Below are 26,131 nucleotides of genomic sequence, written 5' to 3'. Positions count from 1 at the left end.
TTTCAGAGTAAAACCGAAAGATGGCATTAATTTCAATGGCACAAATATTTTTCACAACTTTTTTAGAACATTCTTACTCGAGTAACTGATGAAAGCGAATTTAATGGGGTTGGCCGGTCGAAGTGTTTAGCAGATGGCGCCAGCATAGCTTGCCCTGTCAATCCCTTGAATTGTGTCAAATTTTTGTTTTTTTAATGCCCTTTAAGACAAATCTCATAGAAAAAGGGGCAAGCTATGATGGCGCCATCTCTGCAAACCTTTGCCAACCGCATTTAAACACCGTACAATCATTATTGTATGTGTATGACAAAAATGGCGTCAATTTAACATGAAATAGGTAGATAACTTTACATATAACATTAATTACTACAAACACCATTTAATGAAACGATAATGATTCAAATTAAGTAGGTATTTATTTTAGTAAATGTTAAAACCATGATCAGTAAAATGGAATAGATCAACTTTTTTTGATATGTACAACTAATAAATACATTCTGCTAGAAACACACACCTAAGCTTTCACAACTTTCATAATTGACATCTTCTGCAAGTCAAACATAATGGCAGGAACACTAGTAACAAGAATAATATTGGTATGGTTGTCAAAACAACAAAACAACTCAATTAAGTAAATTTAACTCTATACAAAGGCCACTAGAGTTCAAAATGCAACAATCTGTTATGCAACTTTTGATCCAATATATTTTATTAACAAGCTACGTTAAAAGCCATACCTACTAAACAACAGGTGGGTGTATAAATATCACAATAATTAAATATAATGGCATATCATAATATCTCTAGATTAAAGGAGACCCAAATGATCAATACAATGGAAACAAATCAACATACGCATTAGCAAAAATATAGGTGCACATACTTCTTTCTAGCTTTTTTGGCTACTTTTCTGTCTAACAAACATTTGATCGAACGACTTAAATTATTGTACACACGCAGCGTCAAATACTCTGTAGCCGTCAAAGTGGCCAAATAGTTCGGTACACTATACTAAATATATGGTGTACCGAACTGTTTGACTACTTTGGTTGCTACAAAGTATTTGACGCTGAGTATTCTCTGTAGCAGGCGTGGCTCAATCCGCGATTTCGTGCCAAGACATGTGGCCCACACCAATTTTGGTGTCTAGCAGTAGTAGTTGCCACGCACCGCTACGGAACGGTCGCCTGCTCGCGCTTGCGCTTATATCTCTCGTAATAGACGCATTTTGTTAGAGAGTGAACCTTCTGTACCTGAGTGGCAAGAAAAAGTTGATTCACCCTCAACAGCGTGCATACCTTAACGTAGGGTCTGCCATCTTGTGGCTAAATCGGAAACTTGAACTTGACATTGACACTTCATGATAAGCAACGGGTGCTACCCCTTACTTGCGCTAACTTGAGTTTTAACTTTTTCGACGCCGTGTCAAACACAAAAAGCAGTCATCCAGACGCCACGTGACCGAAATGTCAAAACTGAAATTGAAGTTTATGCATATGCATGTAGGTCTATGTTGCTCTGTGGTCTATGACCAATTTAATCGGTCTTTGACGTTGAACCTACTGTGCGTATATATCGGTCATTGGCGTCCAAAAGGTTAAAGGGTTACCCTTCTGAAGCACTTGACATTAACACTTCACCCCAAAAAACCGGACGGCTCTTGTACTGCCCCTAAGAGTTTACGCACGGTGCCTATATTAATATGTTGAGGGGTTATTATATATGAAATTTCGCCGGACATTTCTGCTGAGAGGGACAGAGAAAGGTATATGTTATTTCCCTGTCGCTTTTTTTCGACCGATTTACTTCTGAACTAATAACTTATCAGCACAAATGGCGCTGTAAACCCTGAATTACGTATTAGAAACTGTACTAGTATTCTGTTCATCCTTCTTCTCAGAGTCATAATACTGATTAAGGTTGACCATAATAAGCAGTTCCGCTAAATGCCTCTGGTAGCCGCACTCCATGAGCTTGGTGATGACCTTGTGCAAGTATTTGGCGAGTTTCTCGAACATGTGGAACAGTTCGACCAGCTGCGCGAAGCTGGTGTGGGTGAACGAGCCTTCTGGCTCTTTTTGGTGCCATTTTCTGGAAAAAAATTGTTATCCATAAACTAAACACTGCCAAAGAGAATTAAGATGAAGATGACATAGTGCTCACATGTATGGAACATCAGTTTTGTTACCAAAACGACTATTATCGTACCAAAGAGGATAGAGCGGTACTGTCATAGTAAATTTTGTAACCACAGTAAATTCACTGCCATTTATCGACACACTTTAAAACTAAAAATGAAGATCTATAAAATACGATAAAATGTATTTAAATATGGATAAATGATTTTTTTTATTTGTATTAATCATTTTTATATGATTTTGACCCATGTTCTTTCACTGATATGCGTTAAAATTGTTAAATAACAGTACTCCTACTCGACAATAGATGTCGCGGCAAACGGAAAGTCTAATGCTCAACGATTTTCAGGTAATATTATAACCGGATTAACCGGAACTCTATTTTCAACTCTGCTTATAATATTAGTTATCTATAAATTGTTGAGCAATACACTTTTCGTCAGTCACGACACATGTGAATATTTTTATTATTTTTTGTACTTTAAAGACGTCTGCTAACGAAACAACCATTTTGGATGAAAAATGAAAAATTCCTTCTGTGCGAGATTCGAACTCGTTGTTCTGAGATACCGGGTCAAAGAAATCGGACAAGATTCGGTACAGATGTAGTTCATAATCGTGTTCCATCATATTTTCATGGAAACATTCGTATTTGTCATGCTACTTCAGTCAATCACAGTACTTTTTGTACCGAGACTGACTGAAATAGCAAGACAAGTTTGTACGTTTCTGTGAAAATACGTTGGAAAATAATTATGCACTACATCTGTGGCTCAGTTAGTAGAGCGATGGGCCGGTGTCCTAGAGCTACAGGTTCGCATTTCGCCAGAGTCAGTTATTTATTAAATTTTTTGCCTTAATTTCAAAAATTACTTTGCCTACCTAATTCCCTTTTGGTTTAATCCATACTAAATATAGATAAGAATAAATGGCACTGTGGGTATGTACATGTAAAGACTAAAAAAAAACTTACCCGGCTTTCAGAACGCGACTAAACTTCAATATAACTGTAAATATATCGTTCAACAGTTTCATAACCGGCGTCGATCTGTTGTTCAACAGACATCTAAACAACACCTTCTTTATATACACGACGTGGCAGTCATACAAGTCGTCCAACGTCCGTGCTTTCTTCAGATCATTCTCGAACTCCGTCCAAGAGCTTAGTATACAGGTGGTCACTATGTAGTTATCTAAAGCTCGTACGAAAGACGACATTATGTGCCTGTTCAGTTGGATGGAGATGTATTGTGATGACCCGAGTAGTTTCCGGGACTGTTGTTTTGATACTTTGACCGCTAGCTTCAATGCCTGTAAAGAAATTTTTACTTTAAATAAAATAAAAATTTAATCCCCGACGCAACTTCAATATTGGCCGAAATCCTGTCACTACGTTGCAATGAGAGTTGTGTATCTTAAAAGACTGCATTTATTTCAAAAAAATTCGATTTAACAAAAATTGCACTCAAATCGGTATTTCCGTTTGGCAACTACGATGTCACAGACTGAGACAGATACGAATGTTAAACTTATAATACTCCTCTTTTACATCGGAAATCATTTGTTTCCTTCACTTAGGGAAATTTGATTAAATGATTTGAATTTTTATTTAATCTTATCATGTCAACATAGTAACAACGGGGAACAAGCAATTTTAATTAACATAATCTGGAAATCATTAGGTACCATCGGCATCGCCCACACTTTCGACTAAGTTACTTATGACTTTCGTAATAAGGTCCACCGATGTACAGTTAACAGTGTTGCTGTTTGTACTTGAAAATCTTTACCAGACAAGTCAGTCCAGCCAATATCCTCCTCATCCTGATCAAGAATTGGAACACCTTGGCGTACGTCGGGAGCGCGTCTTGCAACATTATGATATTCAGTGGCCACGACACTGCGTATGTCAGAGATAGGTATTGCAGCTGCAACTTCGGGAGATTTATCTTGAAAATTTAAATACCTGGAGTTTCTTCTTAGACTTTACACCTCTTCTGCTCAGGGCCGAATTTCCGCCTAGGCCCACAAGGCCCGGGCCTTGAGGTCCAGGCAACCTAGCAATGGTTTTTAAGTGCCTAGGGGCCCTAGAGGTCTCTAAATCCTGCTTCTGCTATTAACATGTTTTTGGGGGTACATACCTGGATGTCTTCGCCCAACGTCCAAAATATCCTCCTCATCTTGATCGAGAACTGAAACACCTTGGCGTACCGTAGCAGCGCGTCATGCGACATTCTGATGTTCAGCGGCCACTACACCGCATATGTCAGAGATTGGCATTGTAATACGCCAGGATATACATGTGTTTGAAACTTTGGCATTACGTACCTGGAAATCTTCACCTAACGTCCAAAATATCCTCCTCATCTTGATCAAGAACTGGAACACCTTGGCGTACCGCAGCAGCGCGTCATGCGACATTATGATGTTCAGCGGCCACTACACCGCATATGTCAGAGATTGGCATTGTAATACGCCAGGATATACATGTGTTTGAAACTTTGGCATTACGTACCTGGAAATCTTCACCTAACGTCCAAAATATCCTCCTCATCTTGATCAAGAACTGGAACACCTTGGCGTACCGCAGCAGCGCGTCTTGCGACATAATGATGTTCAGCGGCCACTACACCGCATATGTCAGAGATTGGCATTGTAATACGCCAGGATATACATGTGTTTGAAACTTTGGCATTACGTACCTGGAAATCTTCACCTAACGTCCAAAATATCCTCCTCATCTTGATCAAGAACTGGAACACCTTGGCGTACCGCAGCAGCGCGTCATGCGACATTATGATGTTCAGCGGCCACTACACCGCATATGTCAGAGATTGGCATTGTAATACGCCAGGATATACATGTGTTTGAAACTTTGGCATTACGTACCTGGAAATCTTCACCTAACGTCCAAAATATCCTCCTCATCTTGATCAAGAACTGGAACACCTTGGCGTACCGCAGCAGCGCGTCTTGCGACATAATGATGTTCAGCGGCCACTACACCGCATATGTCAGAGATTGGCATTGTAATACGCCAGGATATACATGTGTTTGAAACTTTGGCATTACGTACCTGGAAATCTTCACCTAACGTCCAAAATATCCTCCTCATCTTGATCAAGAACTGGAACACCTTGGCGTACCGCAGCAGCGCGTCTTGCGACATTATGATGTTCAGCGGCCACTACACCGCATATGTCAGAGATTGGCATTGTAATACGCCAGGATATACATGTGTTTGAAACTTTGGCATTACGTACCTGGAAATCTTCACCTAACGTCCAAAATATCCTCCTCATCTTGATCAAGAACTGGAACACCTTGGCGTACCGCAGCAGCGCGTCATGCGACATTATGATGTTCAGCGGCCACTACACCGCATATGTCAGAGATTGGCATTGTAATACGCCAGGATATACATGTGTTTGAAACTTTGGCATTACGTACCTGGAAATCTTCACCTAACGTCCAAAATATCCTCCTCATCTTGATCAAGAACTGGAACACCTTGGCGTACCGCAGCAGCGCGTCTTGCGACATAATGATGTTCAGCGGCCACTACACCGCATATGTCAGAGATTGGCATTGTAATACGCCAGGATATACATGTGTTTGAAACTTTGGCATTACGTACCTGGAAATCTTCACCTAACGTCCAAAATATCCTCCTCATCTTGATCAAGAACTGGAACACCTTGGCGTACCGCAGCAGCGCGTCATGCGACATTATGATGTTCAGCGGCCACTACACCGCATATGTCAGAGATTGGCATTGTAATACGCCAGGATATACATGTGTTTGAAACTTTGGCATTACGTACCTGGAAATCTTCACCTAACGTCCAAAATATCCTCCTCATCTTGATCAAGAACTGGAACACCTTGGCGTACCGCAGCAGCGCGTCTTGCGACATAATGATGTTCAGCGGCCACTACACCGCATATGTCAGAGATTGGCATTGTAATACGCCAGGATATACATGTGTTTGAAACTTTGGCATTACGTACCTGGAAATCTTCACCTAACGTCCAAAATATCCTCCTCATCTTGATCAAGAACTGGAACACCTTGGCGTACCGCAGCAGCGCGTCTTGCGACATAATGATGTTCAGCGGCCACTACACCGCATATGTCAGAGATTGGCATTGTAATACGCCAGGATATACATGTGTTTGAAACTTTGGCATTACGTACCTGGAAATCTTCACCTAACGTCCAAAATATCCTCCTCATCTTGATCAAGAACTGGAACACCTTGGCGTACCGCAGCAGCGCGTCTTGCGACATTATGATGTTCAGCGGCCACGACACTGCATATGTCAGGGACAGGCATTGCAGTACGTCGGGAGATGTGTGTTGGAAGCTCAGGGGGGACTCGGTTATTGTGAATGATAGGTTTTCGGAGAACTTGCTGACGTCTGTGAAGCATACAAAGTATAAAAGTCAGTGAACAAAGACATTGATTATGTCCGACAGTCTAGATTGACATGTACAGTCAGAAAAAACTATTAGCTTAGCACCCCTGCATAAATTTTTGGTGCTAAGCTAATAGTTTTCCTGACTGTATAAATTAATACACTGTAATAATTCGCATGTAATGAATTGACTGAACTTTAACTAGTATTAATATTTATTTTGTGTTTGTTTGTACCTTTTTATTTGTATAAGACTGAAATTTTACTTTAATATTTTTCAGTGTTTCTATTAATTGTTAATTTTATTTGTGCCCGTAATTTTAATGTAATATGGATCATTTACCTGCATTAAAGAATTGAATAAATTCATTTATCAAGGTTTACATAGGAGGTAGTAATAAGGGCGTCTAAATGAGTGAAAGATAGAGCAATCTTCGGATTTCTAATTGCCCTCGACTAGAGTTCGCTTTAGAGTTAGGTATATACAATGATACAAATATAATTCCGCGAAGAAAAGATAAATTAAAAGACTTACGTGTAATTGAAGATCCAAGTGCCTTATCCAGAATATTGTGTAGCGTCGAAAAATTAAGCAACTCTTGCGGATTCAGCGTCTTTGTCAGCTTAGTGAACAAATTCTTGCAAATGCTACTCGAGAACTCTCCGTCCATAAGGAAAAAGTAATCCTTTAAACTCCGCAAATGTTCGTACATATCCAGGTTAACCAGAAAATGTGTCAATATGGCATTGTTAACGACTTCCAACTGATAAGTTAGAGGCAACATTACAGATCGTTGTAAGCAAGCCGTTAAAGTCGCTATATTATCGCAAGTTATTTGCTCTGTATCCTCGACGAAATTAGATGCAAATATATTCGTATAAGGCTTTTTCTTGGTTTCCTCCAAGATAATTGCTGGATGTGTGTAACAAGAGTCCGACGCGTCTAATGACATTTTACTATTGAAATAGTCTTTAGTATATTTTTTTACGTCTCTAGTACCGAACGGATCTAAGTCATCTAAATTGTAAGTGCCTTCTAGCAAATTGAAGATACGCTTCGGTTTAAAATTATCTGTTACCTGGTAATTGGAATTATTTATGACCGATTTATTGAAATCATCGTTTTCTAACATGGTCGGTTCTTCAGATTCTGCGTCTTCGTCGACTAGAAGCGAGAAGTCGAAACCGTCGGCGCGTAAAAATTCTTTATCGCTAGGAATTCTGGCTGACTCTATATTGCCGGTTTCGCTTCGGGGAGTAAAAACGTCGCTCGTCATTGCTCCTAGGGGTATGTCAGCGGTTGTAGGAGTTTCCAAATCCAACTGAAATAAATAAAAATTTGTCATGCCATTTTAAGTCAAATCGAGAGAGCCTAGGCTAAAAACTACAACAATAACTCACTTGTGGGAATTCTCCAGGTGTAACGGCATTACTGGGAGTAGGTATAGTGTACGTAGCCATTGAAATCTCGCTGTAAGGCTTCAAATTCAGTGTCAACGCGGCCCTCTCGCCTTTTTCTCGTCTGGCACTCAACGACGGAGCATCAAAATCTGAACCCAACATCTTATCCCTATTCTGAACTGCTTCTTCCTGTGCCTTATTTGCTGGTTCATTTCGTTTCACAGTTTCAGCTGGTAAGTTATATTCAACTCCTAGAACCTTCTGTTTGTTTATAAGCGCTTGCTTTTGAGCATCTGTCCTCGGTTCTGCCACAGCTTGTTTTTCTAGTTTCGGTTTTATATCAAATTCCGCTCCTAGAACTTTAAGTTTATTGCGCTTAGCTTCAGCAAAAGGCGTATTGATATTGATATTATTTTCTTCGTCAAGAGTATTTTGTACGGGAGTTTTCAATCTATTGTTTTCTTGGTCAGTCTGTCCGAATTCATTTGTCATAACTTTTTGCTTGTTCTTCAAAGCCTCTTCCCTCATTTTAAGATACTCTTCATTGTCATGGATGTTGTCCAAATTTGCGCCAATGACTTCGCTTGATGTTTTAGTTGTTAAACCATCAGTGACTACATTTCCTTGGGCATCAAGCGCTTTCTTATTATCACATTCCTTATCGTCAGATGACCGTAAGCTAAAAATGTTTTTAGCAGCATTACATATAGCACTAAAAACGTCTGAAGATGACATGGATTTTGCTTTGTTATTGTCAAATTCCGGATTTTGTGTTGTGAGGTCTGTCATAACTATTGATGATGTTGATTCCGTCATTGGTGTAGAAATCTTATCAAGAGCTGGTTCATGTTTGTCAGCACCATCAAGATTTGACGTATCGTCATTCAAAGTTAATAATTCATCATCAACTGAAATTGATTCTGCGGATTTTGTATTTTTAACGCTTTGTTCACACGCATCGCCAGATCCACCTACAGATACTTTTTCAATGATCTCATTTTCAGTTTTATCTTTCTGTCGGTGTTCTAGTTCTAGCTTTTCTCTCTTCAGATTTCTTTCTTCGGTGGAGAGAAGCTGCATTCTACTCTGGTCGAGCTGCAGTCGTTTTATTTTCCATTCTGTGTGAATTTTACTCTTTTCAACTTGCAGGTTCAATTTTGAGTAGTATTCCATTATTTTGTTCCTGAAAATATAGAACAGATAATGAAGTATTCTTGGTTCACTTTTTTTAGGATTTTTATCTGAAGAAAGACAGACAAGACATATTTAACAAATTTTAAAAAGATTATAGCATTTTTGACTTATTGATAAACGCGCATAATACCAAATAAGTATTGTAGCAATTTTAGTACATACACATTCATATTTAGTGTATATGAACAAAATTTAGTTGTATAAGACTTGTCTTTTTTGAAATCGGTTAAATTATGACGTTAGTCTCACGAGCCATAACATAAACACACACATACACATACTAAATATGTTAGCGGACAGGCCAGACAGTCTTTTACAAAGACATTGGATGCAGGGACCGGACAACCCTTTCCGCGATAAAACCCTTTCAATGGGCGACACTTAAACACGGCTAACACATTGAAAGACTTTCCCTTTTGAACTGCTAGCCCATTCATACCCCCTACCTTAACTAACCCTTACCGAAAAGCTAACCAAAAATAAGGCTAGCCCTTAATAAGGGTTACCCTTATCTTTAAGCGCTTTTTATAAAGGTTTCCCTTTGCGTGAAAGAGACAGGATTAGTATATATCTACGGTAGTGTATGAAAAGGAAAGAAAATACGTGCCTAGTCAAAGAACGCCGCCGTCGCCGCCGATGATCGCTCGAATTCGAAGTAATGTGTGCTTAATGAACAAGGTAGACGACTTAAATTAGCACGCTTATATGCTAAAAGGGAAGCCCTTTATAAGGCTAACCCTTATAAGCAATATGCAAGGTGTTGGTGAGCGGATGATAAGGGTTTTGTAAGGGTATTTGGGCTACCGATTACTCAAATGTGGTAGCTTTATATAAGGGTTTTTAAGAGGCCGGTGTCGATTTTAGTCGCAAAAATGTAAAATTGATAGATTTCGTCGATGAAATTGTACACCTTTTGTTACCAAATTGAAATAACAAGTACTGGTTTCTATTAGCACGTCTTCTTATCTTGCCTTTTATCAGATCAATATTTTGAAAACAGACTCACTAAATTAGTAATGATTGTTTTTCTGATGGACGTTTAGGTAAACGCGCGTAAAGCACTGATTTTGTCGCTCTTATTTGTAAATTTCGTAAAGTTTGGACTGCTAAAAATGGTAAATTTGTATTACACATATTCTGTACTTGACCTTTATCAGATAACATTTTTGTTATATGACTTAGAGTTCGAGGAAATGAAAGTTAAACGAATTCAATTTTCACCAAAAATTACTTCAAAACAAGTTACAATTTCTCTGAAAATCGACTTAATTTCAACGTAATTTGGATACTTGAACAATCTACAACATTTGCTGAAACTATTCTAATACATCAATTTGTATAATTTACCACCATAATTTTTTGATGAATTTTTAAAAACTGCCCCTTCTCTTCATATATTACCGGCGACGCACGCTCGCGACCTCATAATTAAAAGGCAAGATGAGAAAACGTGCTAATAGAAACCAATACTTGTTATTTAGATATTACGTAACAAAACGTGTATAATTTCAACGACTAAAGCTATCAATTTAAAATTTTTGCTCCAAAATCGACTACGGCCTCTTAAAAGCAAAACAAAGGGTTTCGTCTGGCAAAGGGTATGGTGAGTTAAGCCTTATGCAATACCCTTATAAAACCCCGATAAGGGATAGCGGGCCGGTCCCTGATTGGATGTCCTCACTTATAAACCCCCATTCAGGGGATATATATTTTTTAAATTAAGGTAGTGTGTAATAAAAATAGTTTTAATATAAATAACCTAGCTTTTAAGTCACAAACTAACAAATTTGGAACACCGTATCTCAATAAAGAAATTATGGGGTCCCGGACATTTGGAAGGCGTGCGTGGGGCCGAAGCCAACACGCAGAGGCCCCTTGTAAAAAGACAATTTACTCTAAAAGGTGATGTGACACCAACACGAGCGGAGCGAACTAAGCTATCACGGTTCATGAGATACAGCCTGGTGACAGACGGACAGACAGACAGACAGCGGAGTCTTAGTAATAGGGTCCCGTTTTTACCCTTTGGGTACGGAACTCTAAAAAAAAACAATTCATACATCAACGGTTAAAATCAGAACCGTTTATTTTGGAAAGCCAAAAGCGTTTATTTTGGAAGGTAAAGACCTCATTCAATAGGGATGATGACACATGTTGAATTTTATAACAAAATCTAGTAACATAGATAGCAAATGAGCAATTTATCATAATAATGTAGATATTAAAATAATATATGGAAATAATACAAAAATACAGGACCTGAAAGTTTCAAAATTTAAGTAATTTTTCAACTTCCAAAAAGGAAAAAAGTAAGGGTACCATTTGATTCCTTACATTTTATCCAAAAAAAGATTGTACAGCAACTATATACATAGACGCAATATTTCACCGACAAAAACGCAATTTTCTTATTTTGTTCATACATTCGAAATGGGCTCTCAGTGAACTTGACGTCACGTTCACTTATCGTTTTGTTTGGAGCGTTTCGCGAGTGAAGTACGACTGTCGGACTTTGACTATCATTTCTGACTTTTGTATAGCTTTAATGCAATGGGTCCCATATAGACATTTGATCCTAAAAATAAACCTGATCGATTGATACCACTAATGAAAATTTGTCATCTAGCCTATATCAAGTAACAATACCTTTCGTCATCCCTTAGTTTGGCATCGACATCATCAGTGGCCTTCTGGAGTTGTTTCTCGACACGGAACCTGTTTCTCTCTCTTTCCCTCGCCCTCGTCTTGGCTTCCTTGGCCTCGGCCATGGCTGCCTCCAGCACTCGCAGGGAATGCTGCTTCTCGGCCGCTATGAGTTGCGCTAGGCGTTTGCGTTCAGCTGAAAATACGCAATAAGACTCATAAATATTCACGTACCTAGCACGTAAATGGAGTTTTTTTTAATCCTTAGCCACGCTCAGTACGGATTCGCTTGTTGAAGAACCTTATGCCATATGCAACCTTATGCTTAACGTAAGTACTTTAAAGGAGACCTATTAGCACAGTTTGGGATCTGCTATAAGTGCTCTTAGCATTACTTACCTTTGGCACAGGGCGGACACGCTATACATCAAAAATCACTTGCGTTTCTATGTGTGAACGGCACGTCTGTACACGTGGCATGCGTCATTGTGTGAGTAAGTTGCTTAAAAACAGTACTGAGCGGCCGACAAAAGGTCGTCTATCTGGTGTCGCGGGGCGAGGTCATTCGAATCGGGGCGGGGCGGTGCGTGGCCGTTCTATATGATAATACTATTACTTATTCTGTGCCTTTGGAGTGAAGAACTATATAATGCTCAGTCGCTTGTCGAAGAACTAGTTTGAGAGCACATCTTAAAGAACATGGGAACTGTAATAAAAGCATAATTAAGTGGAAATTCGCTTCAAACTCACCAACAATCTTCTCAAGCGTCTCCGCCTGCTTCATGGCGGACATCTCGGTGAAGGCTTTCTTCTCGGCCTCCTTCTTGAGCAGGATCTGCTGGAAGGTGACGGGCTCGCCGCTCACGAACAGGCAGCGCGTGCGGTACACGTCCAGCAGCTGCTGCTGACGGGACAGCGCGTCGAAGGTCGCGCAGCATTTTATGGAGGGGTGGTCGGATGAGATGAGGAGGACTAGAGGATCCTAGAACGATTAAAAATAAATTAAAATCAGGTGGCGGGCATTTAAAGGCACGGCACAAGCATTTTTCTGCTGAATATGCAGTGCCACGCACTGGTGGAATCCCGCCTTTAGGTTAACGTCGTAAGCAGCGCCTGAATGTTTAGTACAGAAATGTATTGAGGCGCGCGGTTGGCGCTAGTGTTATTGCAAATTACCACAGGATGCCTCTAGTTTAACTCATTTTATTGAAAATGGGTGAGTATAGGTACCAAGAGACTTCTGCTTGTATTGCAATGCAAGTTACAAATTTCCAGAAACTGGCCCATGGCACAGATTATATAATAGTTCTTACGAACTTCTTACTTATTCGCCTACAGAGCCTCTTTTAAAAAATATTTATTTTTTATATTAGAAGTCTTATCAGTACTTACGTTTGGATTACACAGTTTAAGCAGCCTCAAAGACTTGCCACAGAGTAGTATCAGCTTCGCCAATACCCTCAAAAACTCCGGAACGGCGACGCTCTGCGTTATATGGAAGCCTTTATCCCAGTAGCGTTTGGAACGGCTGTTCGCGTACTGAGCGTCTTTTTTTATAAAAAATTCGTTGTACCAGTCGTCTAGTTCGCCTTCGAATATGAATCGCTCGATGAATCTAAAATAAAATTTATCACAGATTTTTAATCCAAACCAAAAATCTAAAAATTTTGAGTGCTTTTATGAGAGCGACCCAGCGAACTAAAGGATGTCGAACTTAAGGGTGCCCTTTTGTTCTGCAGGAAAACAAGAAGATTTGAGAATGCCGCCGGGACCGTAACCTGCAGCTCCAACCTCCAACTCCAGGGAATTGGGCTGGATAGATTAGATTAGATTCATTTATTTCTCATTGAAATGTACATTATATTTTACATATCAAAATAAAATGCATTCACAAAAAGATCGTCGCAACATAATATCAATAATAATAATTAAGCCCGCCCCCCTGCCGCCACCGGCGCCCGCGCCGAGTCATCGGGCGCGGAGAGCTGCGGCCCGCAGTCTGCGCCGGTCCGTCACCGTCGACGCAAGCTCCTGATGACGCTCCTCGGTACGGAGTGAAACATGTCGAGCGTTTTCGACTTAAAACACGTGAGTGACCCGTTATTAATATATTTAATAATAATAATTAAGAATCAATGAATGCAACAAGCGATCAACCGCCCGCCTTTTTCCGTCCGGGCGTCCCTGCACTATAATGTAGGTACATCTATCACATGGTTTCGCATAGTGTTTAAGGTAACAGGAATCCTTATAGTTTCGATATGTTCGTATTAAGACTGTCAGTCAGAAATGTCGATTGAAATGCGATGTAGTCAAATATGACCTAAAAAGACAGATGAGGTAAAAAAAAATTCAGGTTTTTAATTAAAAAGAAATATGATTTAATTTTTTATTTAGGTTTCTATTCTATTTTGTTCGTGTGCGAACTTGAAGCTCAAGGCACAAATAAAAAAACATGCAGCAAGAGATATGTAACACAATAAGTACAGTAACTTACCTAAAATACACACGGCACACAGAAAACAGCGCGCTGAACATCGTGGCAGCCGTTTTCGTGTGGGTGACGAGGGATATCTCGTTGAACAGATACGACATCAGCTCGGCGCCGGCCGGTATCGTTGTTTTGGAATCTAAAACATAAGTAAGTAAAACTAACTACTACTGAGGAAAAAACATGACTGCGCATCCTAGAAGTTTTTCAATCTTTAATTTGAATAAAATTTGCATCTAAATCGTCATATTGTTCTGATTCTGACCTATTATGGTTTAGGTCAGGGGTTCCCAACTGTGCGCCGCGGCGCCCTGGGGCGCCGTAGACAGTAGAGAGGGGCGCCGTGAGGCATTCCTCCTCACCATGTTAATTTTAAACTTGCAAGTGCGCCGCGGCGCACAGTTGGGAACCCCTGGTTTCGGTCTCATATAGTTGCTTCAAAAGCAATTCGGCAGGCAACCTTAAGACCCTTTAGGTAAGATTGTAAAACCTGAAGACGTATAAAATATTTAATATCCAAATAGAATAGAGTAAACCAACAAGATACTAACAGATCTATAATAAAGACAAGTTCGTAAACCTCATTACAATAACTATAAGCTCTACGTTATACATACCATGATTGATCATCTTATAAATAGACGCAACAGTTTCTATCCCATATTTTAGCGACTCCATATGGTGCAGTATCTGTAGTAGTGTGGGTAAGCACTTCTGTGTGTTCCCGGTACATTCTTCGTAGATTTCTGTTGCAGTTAGACGGAAGTTTAGTAAGTACCTCCTTACGATTTCTCGTGCTCCCTGAAAAGTGAGCAAGCATTTTATATTTATCTATCATAATGTATGTAAGATAATACAAGCTGTGTTTTTATATCCCTGATACTAGTGACAGTTATCTGTCAGGTTTAGAACTAAAATATGACTAAAATGGCAGTTGGACCACAGAATAAATAATAGTACTACCGTACAGAAAGGAAACTTCTTACAAAACTGAAGTTTGACAGTGGTTCAGGGTCGAATCATGCTGGCCCTTTCTAAAATATGGACTATCCCTTTCGGCTATTTAGGGTTCAAAATTCAGGTCATCTTATCTGTGGTTGTGCACACAAAGGGACGTCAAGTTGTGCCAACCCTAATAATTGCTCGGAGCAATGCTGAGCCCTACGGAGACGAGTTTGCCCGAAGCTAGGAGTTTCGCATCCCTGGTATGTCTAAGGAATTTATGTCATTGGTCGAACGACGGGGTTAAGTAGGTTTTTGTTTAAAATCTATATGGAACAGACTAAGGGCCAGTTGCACCAACCACAATTAACAGGCTGATTAACGTCAAGCAGCAGAGAACTATGAAACTTTCCATACAATAAAATTTAGCAAACGGTAAAACGGTGACAGACGGTTTGGTGCAACCGACCCTAAGTATAGCTCAAGAAATGATTCATACGAACCTCATTAACAAGTCCTTTGCTACGAAAATGATGCAAATTGGTACAAGCGCTAAAGTAAGTACCAATGAATGAATGAATATTTTTATTGCTTGTAACACATGGACACATATTTTTATTAGTAGGACTTACAAACTAAGGGGTTAGTATGTACAACGAACTTAGATTTAAAATAAAACAACACTGATGGGGGAATGCATCCCCTCACAGTGCGACAAGTAGGGACAGTCTACCCTGTCCGCTATCATTTGTAGGATGCTGTTGGGACTGCCATGCACCCGGCGCACCAGGGATGCTGCGCGTGCACGCAAACATTCTACGCGAGCCGTCGCGAACATCCCCGATGCGCTACAGAACCGAGGCAGCCCCATCAGCACCCGGAACGCATTATTGTACTGGACCCTAAGAGCCCTGTATGCCCGTTGCGTATACTGCGCCCACAGATTACAGGTGTAGAGGGAAGTGCAAAACGCCCTAAACAGTGTGACTTTCACCTCTTTAGAGCACTTTGCAAATCTGCGGGCGATCATATTCGCCCGGACCGATAGGGCCCTTCGTTCCCTTTCCATATCCAGGTCGTCTTTGAGGTCGGTCGCGATCATATGGCCTAAGTACTTAAAATGGTCCACTCTATCATAGAGTAACTTATACTAGAGCGGTACTGTCATAGTAAATTTTGTAACCCCAGTAAATTCACTGCCATCTGTCGACACACTTTAAAACTAAAAATGAAGATTTATAAAAATACGATAGAATGTATTTAAATATAGATAAATGATTTTTTTTATTTGCATTAATTATTTTTATGATTTTGACCCATGTTCTTTAACTGATATGCGTTAAAATTGTTAAATAACAAACGAAACCGTCAACGCCATCTATACGACTGTAGGCCAAAACTAGTAGCGCCCTCTGAACGAGAATCAAATTTTCTTGATTTTCGAGGCACGTTTTTTCCTTAGACTGTATCCATCTATTACGGAGTTATATCTATCTTTGACTCTATCTATGGGGGCACCATTGAGGCAAATAGCCGGAACATCCATTGACTTCTTGCGACCGCACTCAAACACCATGAACTGGCTCTTGAATGCGTTATATGTGTATTACAAGTTTTGTACCTTCAAACGCCTGACCTTGAAGTGTATTAATAGGCTTTAACAAGCTTTAATTAGAAAATTTACTTTAATTGCACTTTTGTTTTGTTTACAATTTATCCATTTTAGTTTTATCCATTTTTGTTTTATTTTCCATTCTTGTTTTATTTTTGTTAAAATGAAAGAGTATTGTTGCAACATTGTTTTGACAACTTGGAATTTCTACTTCTAGTCTAATTTAGTATTTATATAAGTCACATGGTTTTCATACTATTTTTTAGGAAACTGTAGGTCTATAAGTCTATTACCCTATATTGTAACAACTTATTAATATAAGAGACTGTTTGTTTCTAAATAAATAAAATAAAATAAATATTTAAGGCCATGAATTGAGACATACGTTTCGCAAATTCTCAACAGTTTACGCAGCCACCAATGAGACGCAAGTCCCTCACGTGCGCCACTGACACTCCTTCCTACCAAAACAGCAATTTTTACCTATTAACTAAGGATACAAACCTCATATACAAGTCCCTTGCTCCGAAAATGATCTTCCACAGAGTGATTGAACGCGAACTGGTACAAACGCTTATAGTAAGTACCAATGTGAAGAAAGTCCCTCACGTAGCCCTTAAGATGCGCTACTGACACTCCTTCTAGAGCCAAGTTTTCCTTGATGTAGAAACAGTTGAAGTCTTGGCTAAATGGGAAGGAGGTTGTTTCTACACCAACTGAAAAAAAAAATACCTGAGGTTAGTATTTCTTGGAATTAAATCGACAAATTAATTATTCTACTTCGACAGCTAATATAGATGGCGTCGTAAGGCTTTCTCTGGTTGTCTAAGTTAACGTTTGACAACTCAGTTACACAAAGGCGCCGTACCGCGCTGTCTTCTTCAGTTATTAAGGGGCCCACTGACTATCAGTCCGCCGGACGATATCGGCCTGTCGGTTGTTCGGAACTGTCAAATTTTTGTTCTAACTGACAGGCCGATATCGTCCGGCGGACTGATAGTCAGTGGGCCCCTTTAGACTCGAAGGTATGATTTTTTTCTTAGAATTTACACATCTTACACAATCAATGAATGTATGCGCAAAAGGGCTGACAGATTTGGCCGAAGTACCATAGTATCGAGGCCCTCATTTAAGAGTATTATAAAAACTCGATAATTATTTAGAACAGTCATTATGAAGTAGACTTACTGATCAGGTTGGAATTCTCAATTTAGGTAAGAATTTGTTGGTGAACTGTCGCTCCGACACGATGTCCAGGTCGCAGTCGGCTGCCGTACTCGCGCCACCACAGACCCACCTTTCTGGACGACGTGGCTATGAGCCTTCCTTGGTTAGTGTCTGTGGTTACTGTAACTTACTGATGAGGTACATGACATGTCGGATGAACTGTCGCTCCGACACGATTTCCAGGTCGCACAATCGGCTGCCGTACTCGCGGCGCCACAGACCCACCTCCCTGGACGACGTAGCTATGAGCCTTCTTTGGTTCACTGGCGGCATTTTTGCTGAAATTAATGTAAATTGAATGTCAGCACAAGCTATGACTACTTCTAAATATATTAGGAAGCAAAATTTGGTGTAATGCTCCATAAAGATGCATTTACACCAACATGCCCTGCGGTATTTCCGGACCAATAAGACCTCCAAACCTTCGAGAAAAGAGCGTACTCCCATCTTAAAGAGCCGAAACGCACTCTGGTGTTGCAGGTGTCCATGAGCGACGATAATTGCTTCCCATCATGCGATTCGTCTGCTCGTTTGCCTCCCATATCCCATATCATAAAAAAATACCTGGCATTTTCTATGACCAGTCAAAAGTACATTTTATCATTTTTATCATAACAGCAATGTTGCTTTGAGTTCCATGCCTCAGAAACAAAAGGAACACTTATATTATCACTTCTTTGTATGTAAACACTTTATTGCACATAAGACTTTGTCTGTATTAGAGATCCACGCCGCAGCCAAAAAACCCGGCGGCGGCGCGCTGGGTTTTGAACCCGGCGCGGCGCGGCGTCGCCGGCGTGAGGGCATTTTTTAGGAGGAATAATTAAAAGAAAACATAACTATGCTAGGAAAAAACCTTTACTTCTTATCTCCAATCACTGACTAAAAATTGTTTACAGTACAGATACAGTGGTTGTAATTATCGTGAATAAAAAATATTTTGTTCACCTTTGCCGGATTTAAGCGCGATCGCTTAGCAGTCAAAACCATCCCAGCTACAGAAAACGCCCTTTCACTGGGTGTACTTGTAGCTGGAATTCTTAAAAGTGACCGCGCCAACCCTGCAAGCTAAGGAAACATTTTTTTTTGTTCCTAATACAATATCGCCTACCCTGTTCCTTCTGCATATCAATGATATGTTATTTACCAACAATATTCATTGCTATGCGGATGACAGCACTGGTGATAGCTGTTATACAGGTCGTGCAAACGCCCCCCCTGAGCAGGTGTCGGAGTGCAGGATGCGACTTGTGTCTGAGATCGAGACGTCCCTTGAATAGGTCTCCGAATGGGGTAGACGTAACCTCGTCCAGTTCAACCCTAGTAAGACACAAGTCTGCGCGTTTTCCGCCGAAAAAACCCCATTTGTCACGGCGCCAAAGTTTCAGGGCATTCCCCTTACCACCGCTAAAAGTATCGCGATACTTGGTGTCGACATTACGAACGAAATCCAGTTTCGTAGTCATCTGGAACAAAAAGCCAAACTGGCCTCCAAAAAGCTTGGGGTGCTTAACAGAGCCAAACAGTACTTCACACCAGGACACCGACTTTTGTTATATAAAGTGCAGGTTCGACCTCATATGGAGTACTGTTCTCATCTCTGGTCTGGCGCTCCACAATACCAGCTCCTTCCCCTTGACTCCATCCAACGGCGGGCAGTTCGTATTGTCGGCGATCCCGAACTTACTGACGGCTTAGAGCCTCTTTAGTCTTCGGAGAGACGTTGGCTCTCTTTGCATGTTCGTCTGTACAATGGGGAATGTTCCGAAGAACGTTTTGATCTGGTGCCATCGTCTCGTTTCTATCACCGCACCTCCCGCCAAAGGAGCAAAACTCATCCTCACTTCTTAGATACATGGCACACCAAGAATAAGCGGGCATCTCGCTCGTTTCTTCCCAGAACGTGCAGAATGTGGAATGAGTTGCCTCCTGGGGTATTTCCTTTGCGCTTCGACATGGGATTCTTTAAGAAGCGGGTATTTAGGGTTCTCAAGGGTCGGCAATGCTTAATGGCTCCCGAGCTGTGATGTTGCTTATGTCCATGGGCGACGATGACTGCTTCTCATCAGCCGGCTCGTCTGCTCGTTTGCTGACTATCACATAAAAAAACTAGTCAAGCCAAGCACTGCAATGAAGTGAGTGAGCCAGCGTTCGTTCACTTCACTCACGCGGCGTGATGGATAGATGATGCGGTGGGGGTGGGGGTCAGTGGGGCGGGCGGGAGGGATGCATGCAGCGACCAGTCGCTAGCGCACGGAATGGCGACAGCGCATTGTTTGTTTTGGTCGGTTTGATCATCATATTTATTCGAATTTCGAGGTCGGCGCGAAATTTTGAACGACCCGGCGGCGGCGGCGGCGCGCTGAGGTTGGTCGGCGGCGGCACGCCGGCGCGGCGTGGACCTCTAGTCTGTATATGTTTTATTTACTCAACATGTAGGTATATGACTTTCATTGAAATATTAATAGTTTCAATCACTACATAGTATAAAACAAAGTCGCTTCCTGCTGTCTGTCTGTCCCTATGTATGCTTAGATCTTTAAAACTACGCAACGCATTTTGATGCGGTTTTTTTATATAGGTGATTCAAGACAAAGATAGATATAACTCCGTAATTGATGGATACAGTCTAAGGAAAAAACGTGCCTCGAAAATCAAGAAAATTTGATTCTCGTTCAGAGGGCGCTACTAGTTTTGGCCTACAGTCGTATAGATGGCGTTGACGGTTTCGTTTGTTATTTAACAATTTTAACGCATATCAGTGAAAGAACATGGGTCAAAATCAACAAAATAATTAATGCAAATTAAAAAAATCATTTATCTATATTTAAATACATTTTATCGTATTTTTACAAATCTTCAATTTTAGTTTTAAAGTGTGTCAACAGATGGCAGTGAATTTACTGGGATTACAAAATTTACTATGACAGTACCGCTCTAGTATAAGTTACTCTATGTTCAAGAGAAAGGTTTATATGTATAATACATCAGCATTGCACCCGTGCGAAGCACGATGGGTCGCTAGTAACTTACAAACAACTTCCCATATGTCTTCAGGAACATCTTTGTCGACCCGGCTGGCCACTTCCCAAATGTTATCACTGAGGATAATTTGAGGCTTCAAAACATCTATTTGCTGGCTGCTGTCTGGTAAGGATACCTGAAACATGGTAAATCTTTCCTTATACATATTTGGAGTAGTTATAAGAAGCTAAGAACTTCCTTTTAACTCTTCAAAACTATCAAATATAAATTCTTAGGTTGAGCCTACTATAATATGCATTTAGGGAAACATGTTTTCATTTCTTAGATATATTATATATTTACATATGTCCTTCATCACAAGCACAGTATTTAATTAAGTAATTTAATTAGGTTAGAACAATAATTAATACCATAAATACCTAAACTATAAATTAAAATTATAACATACATAAATACAATCACGCCTATTTCCGGGAGGGGTAGGCAGAGACCACGGATCTCCACTTGCTACGATCCTGACATACCTCTTTCGCTTCCTTCACTTTCATAACATTCCTCATACACGCTCGCCGGTTTAGGGTGCTCTTGACCTGGCCTTTCTTCAGGATTTCCCCGATCTGATCAGAGAAAGTCCGCCGAGGTCTGCCCCTTCCAACTCCCGTTTCTACCTCTCCCTTATACACTCTCTTTGTTAGCCTTCTTTCACTCATTCTTTCCACGTGTCCAAACCATCTCAACATACCTTTCTCAATTTTTGTCACTACATCTTCGCTCAGTCCACACTTTTCCCTTATCACACTGTTCCTAATTCTATCTTGTAATCTCGCACCACACACACTTCTCAACGCTCTCATTTCCACTGTTTAATTATAAGTAGTTTATAAATAAAATTAAGTAACTCATGTATACCTACAATATTTCCTAAATAAAATAAAAAGACTGTTATAGTTATAGAGGAGCGGGGCATCCTGATACAGGTTCATTCACCTAAAAGGAAGTCCCAACCACTGATGGCAATTTGTAGATTAAGCTTACGCCCTGCCCGAGTCTGTGTTTCCGCATGAGTACAATTTGGAGCTCTTCAAGGCAAGAGTTAATAGGTATCTCATAGGTAAGCGTGCTCCACCGTAGACCACATCATCACTTACCATCAGGTGGGATCGAGGTCAAACGCCTGCCTATTCATCATAAAAAAAAAAAAAGTAAATAAAATAATTTTCATTTTCATTTTCATTTTTTGATTATTTTATTTTTATGAAATTTCACCCGCGTCATTACATCATATGCGGTATGTATGTAGGAGCCGGTTTTGGTCAATATCACCCTTCCCACAGACAGATAGCCTTCGTGTTTTTAAGGTTCCGTACCCAAAGGGTAAAAACGGGACCCTATTACTAAGACTCCGCTGTCTCTGTCCGTCTGTCACCAGGCTGTATCTCATGAACCGTGATAGCTAGACAGTTGAAATTTTCACAGATGATGTATTTCTGTTGCCGCTATAACAACAAATACTAAAAACAGTCTAAAATAAATATTTAAGTGGGGCTCCCATACAACAAACGTGTTATTTTTGCGCTTTTTTTGCGTAATGGTACGGAACCCTTCGCGCGCGAGTCCGACTCTCACTTGGCCGGTTTTTTTAATACCAGCCAATTCTATACATACCTTGACACTTGGGCTGTTAGAACTACTTTTAGGTATTTGTAAGTCTCTCTGGCCAGTAAGGCGTGGAAAGTTGCATATGTTGCTAGTAGCATATGGTGAAAAGTCAATAGATGTGATGGATGGGATGGATATAGGACTGACAAACTTCTTGATTTCAACACCGGTTTGAGTATTAGACCGACCTAGTATGACTGAAACAGAAAAAATACATTAACCTTATATATGTGTGTGGTGGTAAAAAATACATTAACCTATGTATGTGTGTGGTGGTTAGAGTTGTGCCGTTCCCGGTAACATTCCCCATTTTGTATGGGGAAATTTCTCAATCGGTAACATTCCCCATACAAAATGGGGAATGTTACCGGGAACGGCACAACTCTAGTGGTGGTAAAAAATACATTAACCTATGTATGTGTGTGGTGGTAAAAAATCGTGGCTTCAAACCTTGGTTGTGCTGTATAAAGCAGAAAAAATTGTTTTCAACAAAAATGCAAAAAGTCAACTAATAATTTGGTCATAATTTAAAGCTGGGTCAAAATTGTACAAAGCGACACCTGTTACCCATTGTGGTACCGCTTTAAAAGTTGTACAGAAGTTCAAGTACCTTGGCCACTGGGTAACAGAAAACATGTCCGATAATGATGATATATAGAGAGGGAGCGTAGGGCGTTGTGTGTTCGTAGTAACATGCTGGCCCGCAGATTTGCTCGTTGTAGTAATGAAGTGAAGCTAACGCTTTTCAAAGCATACTGTCAAACACTCTACACCTGCAATCGGTGGGTCAGTTTTACGCAGCGGGCATACAACGCCCTGCGCGTGCACTACAATAACGCGTTTAGAGTGCTGTTTGGGCTGCCGCGTTCCTGCAGCGCGTCAACTATGTTTGCCGAGGCGCACACTGATAGTTTCGACGCAATAGTTAGAAAACGGTGTGCGTCATTAATCAACCGTCTTCGCCACAGCCCACACAGTATTCTAAACGTGCTGACGCAGCACTGGGACTCGCCTTTGTGCGCGCGCCGGGTGCGGCTGCACGCACCGCCGCAAGCCGCACCACGCCGCTTTTAAATTAAGTAGCTTATATGTTTGTTTTGTTTGTTTTTATTTTATTTTTATCACTAACATAGATTTATAAGTTTTGCTGTGCCTTGTACTAACAATAATATGGATTTTTTATTCCAAATAAAAATATTGAATTGAATATCTAAATAAATTGTGTTTCTTTCTTTTTTCTCATTTCTTTTAAAAATGTGTGTCATGATAATTAAGACTCATAATAGATTTCAAAATGAACAGAACAGTAATGGTTTAATCTAGCATTAGCATGCAAACATAATTTCAATCTCTCATTGTTTTTTGATCTAAATGTGTCTTGCAGACAATACAAGGCATAATACTAATTTATATGACAATATACCCAGGGTTTTGGGTGGGCAATAAATTCATGTATTTAAAGATAAAGATAAAAAATGTTTGATTGCACAGAATGAATACAATTGTAGTACATAGTAAGTACATATCACAAGTTACTGAAAAGAGTTGGTGCATAACTGACTTGATTGTATTTATTTTATAACTTTGTTTACTGCAAAACAGTTACCAAGCTATAAAATAAAAATAGGATATATAATAAACTCTAAATGTGCTTTAAAAATGTTAGAATAGTTTCTGTTTTTACCAATTTTTAACCATGTTCAAAAAAAGGAGGTTCCCAGTTTAACCCGTATGTTTGTATGTATGTTTAGCCAGTGTAAAACATTCCTGCACCCAAAACCCAAGGGTATGCTTATGAAACTTACATGATGAGGAACCATAATTTTCTACAGTATATTCTTCGGATTTTTGCTCATACAACACATTTCCTTGGCTCTTCAAAGCAAAGGGCAGCTCAAACACATGAGACGGGTAGTAATGGTATGGGTCTGGAGAACCAAAGGGTTCTCGTGGGAGTTTGGGAAGCATCTCATTAAAAGTACCAAATGTGAATGGGTTCTGAAAATTACAATACCATTACAGTACAAATTGACAAATAATAATATACAACAATATATCCCTTGGAGTGGTAGGCTCCTGGCCAATTACATTATTTAAATTCGAAAGATTCATTGAAATAAAATCAAAATTCTAACTCAAAAATAACATATGCCACTTAAAGAGATATCATAATTCCACATTTTTTTGGGACGGCCCTTGTGGCCTTGAAATTTTTAGCCATTTCAAAATCATCAATTATAAATAAACGGACTACTATAAGTTAGTAATAAAAACAAGGTGTGGCTTCTGGAACTACAGACTCTTTTCCCGATGGAATATTTAGTAAATGAATTACTCGCAGAATGAGCAGTAAGCAATATTTATAAGGAAAATTGTGCTGATGAACATAAGTGCATCATTCTATACCTTCATGGAAAAATAAGGTCAACTTGTAATTGTAATAAATGTGCCGTTTTCAACCTAAAGGGTACTTTTTGTTGGTTGTCAATAATAATAATATTTCCATAAAGCTTCAATTTGAAATCAATTATCGACAACTGACAATATGGTACCTCTCAGTTGAAAACTTCACAAATAGTATACATACCTTATACATTTCCTGGGAAAATTCTACATTAACAGAATTCTTTAAGCAAAGGAGGCACTTTAATATTCTTATTACATTTTCTTGCTCATCTCCAAAATCAGTATTCCTCATTTTGCTAATAAGGTTCTTCAGCTCTACCGCTCTTTTATGCTCTGCGATATTCTTCACATTTTGCTTACTAATGAAATAATATGACCACAATTCGGACACAGGTTCAACCTTTGTGTCGGGCACCTTTTTACTGCTTTTCCCCAGAATAATTCCATAAGAATGTGACCTCATCTTAGCTACCAAATGCTTCTCAGATATTTTGCTATGATTAGCATACTTGGATGCTGTTTTAGCGCATAGTTCTGTAAGGAGCTGGAAGACTCCATCGTCTCTTCGTTCAACCGATGATGCCATCTTCTAACAATTTTTTCAGAAATATTTAAACGGCGATACACGGTAACGGTTTAGTAATACTTATAACTTATAAAAATAATAGGTCACAACATAGAAATAAAAGCATTTGGACTATAACAATATTCAAACAAATAGAATAGCGATAACGATAAATCCATAATGACACTTGACCGTCTGATGTCTGATTTGACACCCAATTGACAACCGAGATTAAATATAATTTAGACACATTTTTAAACGCGGAAAAGGTGATTTATATATTTATTTGTATACTGAAATTAAACATCAACACACATCTTAAGCATAAAAACTATCATAAATATAGTTTTTCATTATCTTCAAAAGTTCAAACAGAATTTATTCAATCACAGAATAAAATCGTTATCAAAAGTAAACTTACATGTTTTAAACAACAGCTTGAACAGCAA

At 39.7% G+C, this 26,131-nt stretch overlaps 1 protein-coding gene across 1 annotated transcript; it reads right to left on the bottom strand.

The window, feature by feature from the left end:
- Positions 1 to 411: 411 nt before the first annotated feature.
- Positions 412 to 25,850, bottom strand: LOC134747975 (uncharacterized). Its single transcript, XM_063682655.1, has 16 exons — positions 25,299 to 25,850; positions 24,517 to 24,709; positions 22,718 to 22,908; positions 21,101 to 21,227; positions 18,199 to 18,345; positions 17,345 to 17,556; positions 14,904 to 15,087; positions 14,293 to 14,425; positions 13,188 to 13,410; positions 12,546 to 12,777; positions 11,799 to 11,991; positions 7,959 to 9,141; positions 7,093 to 7,879; positions 6,337 to 6,560; positions 3,112 to 3,449; positions 412 to 2,091 (listed from the first exon to the last, which is right to left on the bottom strand). Exons 1-16 carry the CDS (start codon positions 25,701 to 25,703, stop codon positions 1,854 to 1,856), a joined length of 5,010 nt encoding a protein of 1,669 aa, XP_063538725.1. The 5' UTR covers positions 25,704 to 25,850; the 3' UTR covers positions 412 to 1,853.
- Between the last annotated feature and the right edge of the window lie 281 nt (positions 25,851 to 26,131).

This window comes from Cydia strobilella, chromosome 15 (genome assembly GCF_947568885.1).
Source record: "Cydia strobilella chromosome 15, ilCydStro3.1, whole genome shotgun sequence".
NCBI classification, from domain to species: Eukaryota; Metazoa; Arthropoda; class Insecta; order Lepidoptera; family Tortricidae; genus Cydia; species Cydia strobilella.
This window is presented reverse-complemented; position numbering and strand designations above follow the sequence as displayed.

Coding starts and splice junctions, on each gene's coding strand:
- LOC134747975 (XM_063682655.1), bottom strand. CDS start 25,703: ATGGCATCATCGGTTGAACGAAGAGACGATGGAGTCTTCCAGCTCCTT. Junction 15,088..17,344: donor GCAAGGGACTTGTATATGAG/GTTTGTATCCTT, acceptor CTCACTTTTCAG/GGAGCACGAGAAATCGTAAG. Junction 9,142..11,798: donor AAACTAAGGGATGACGAAAG/GTATTGTTACTT, acceptor CTATATTTTCAG/GAACAAAATAATGGAATACT.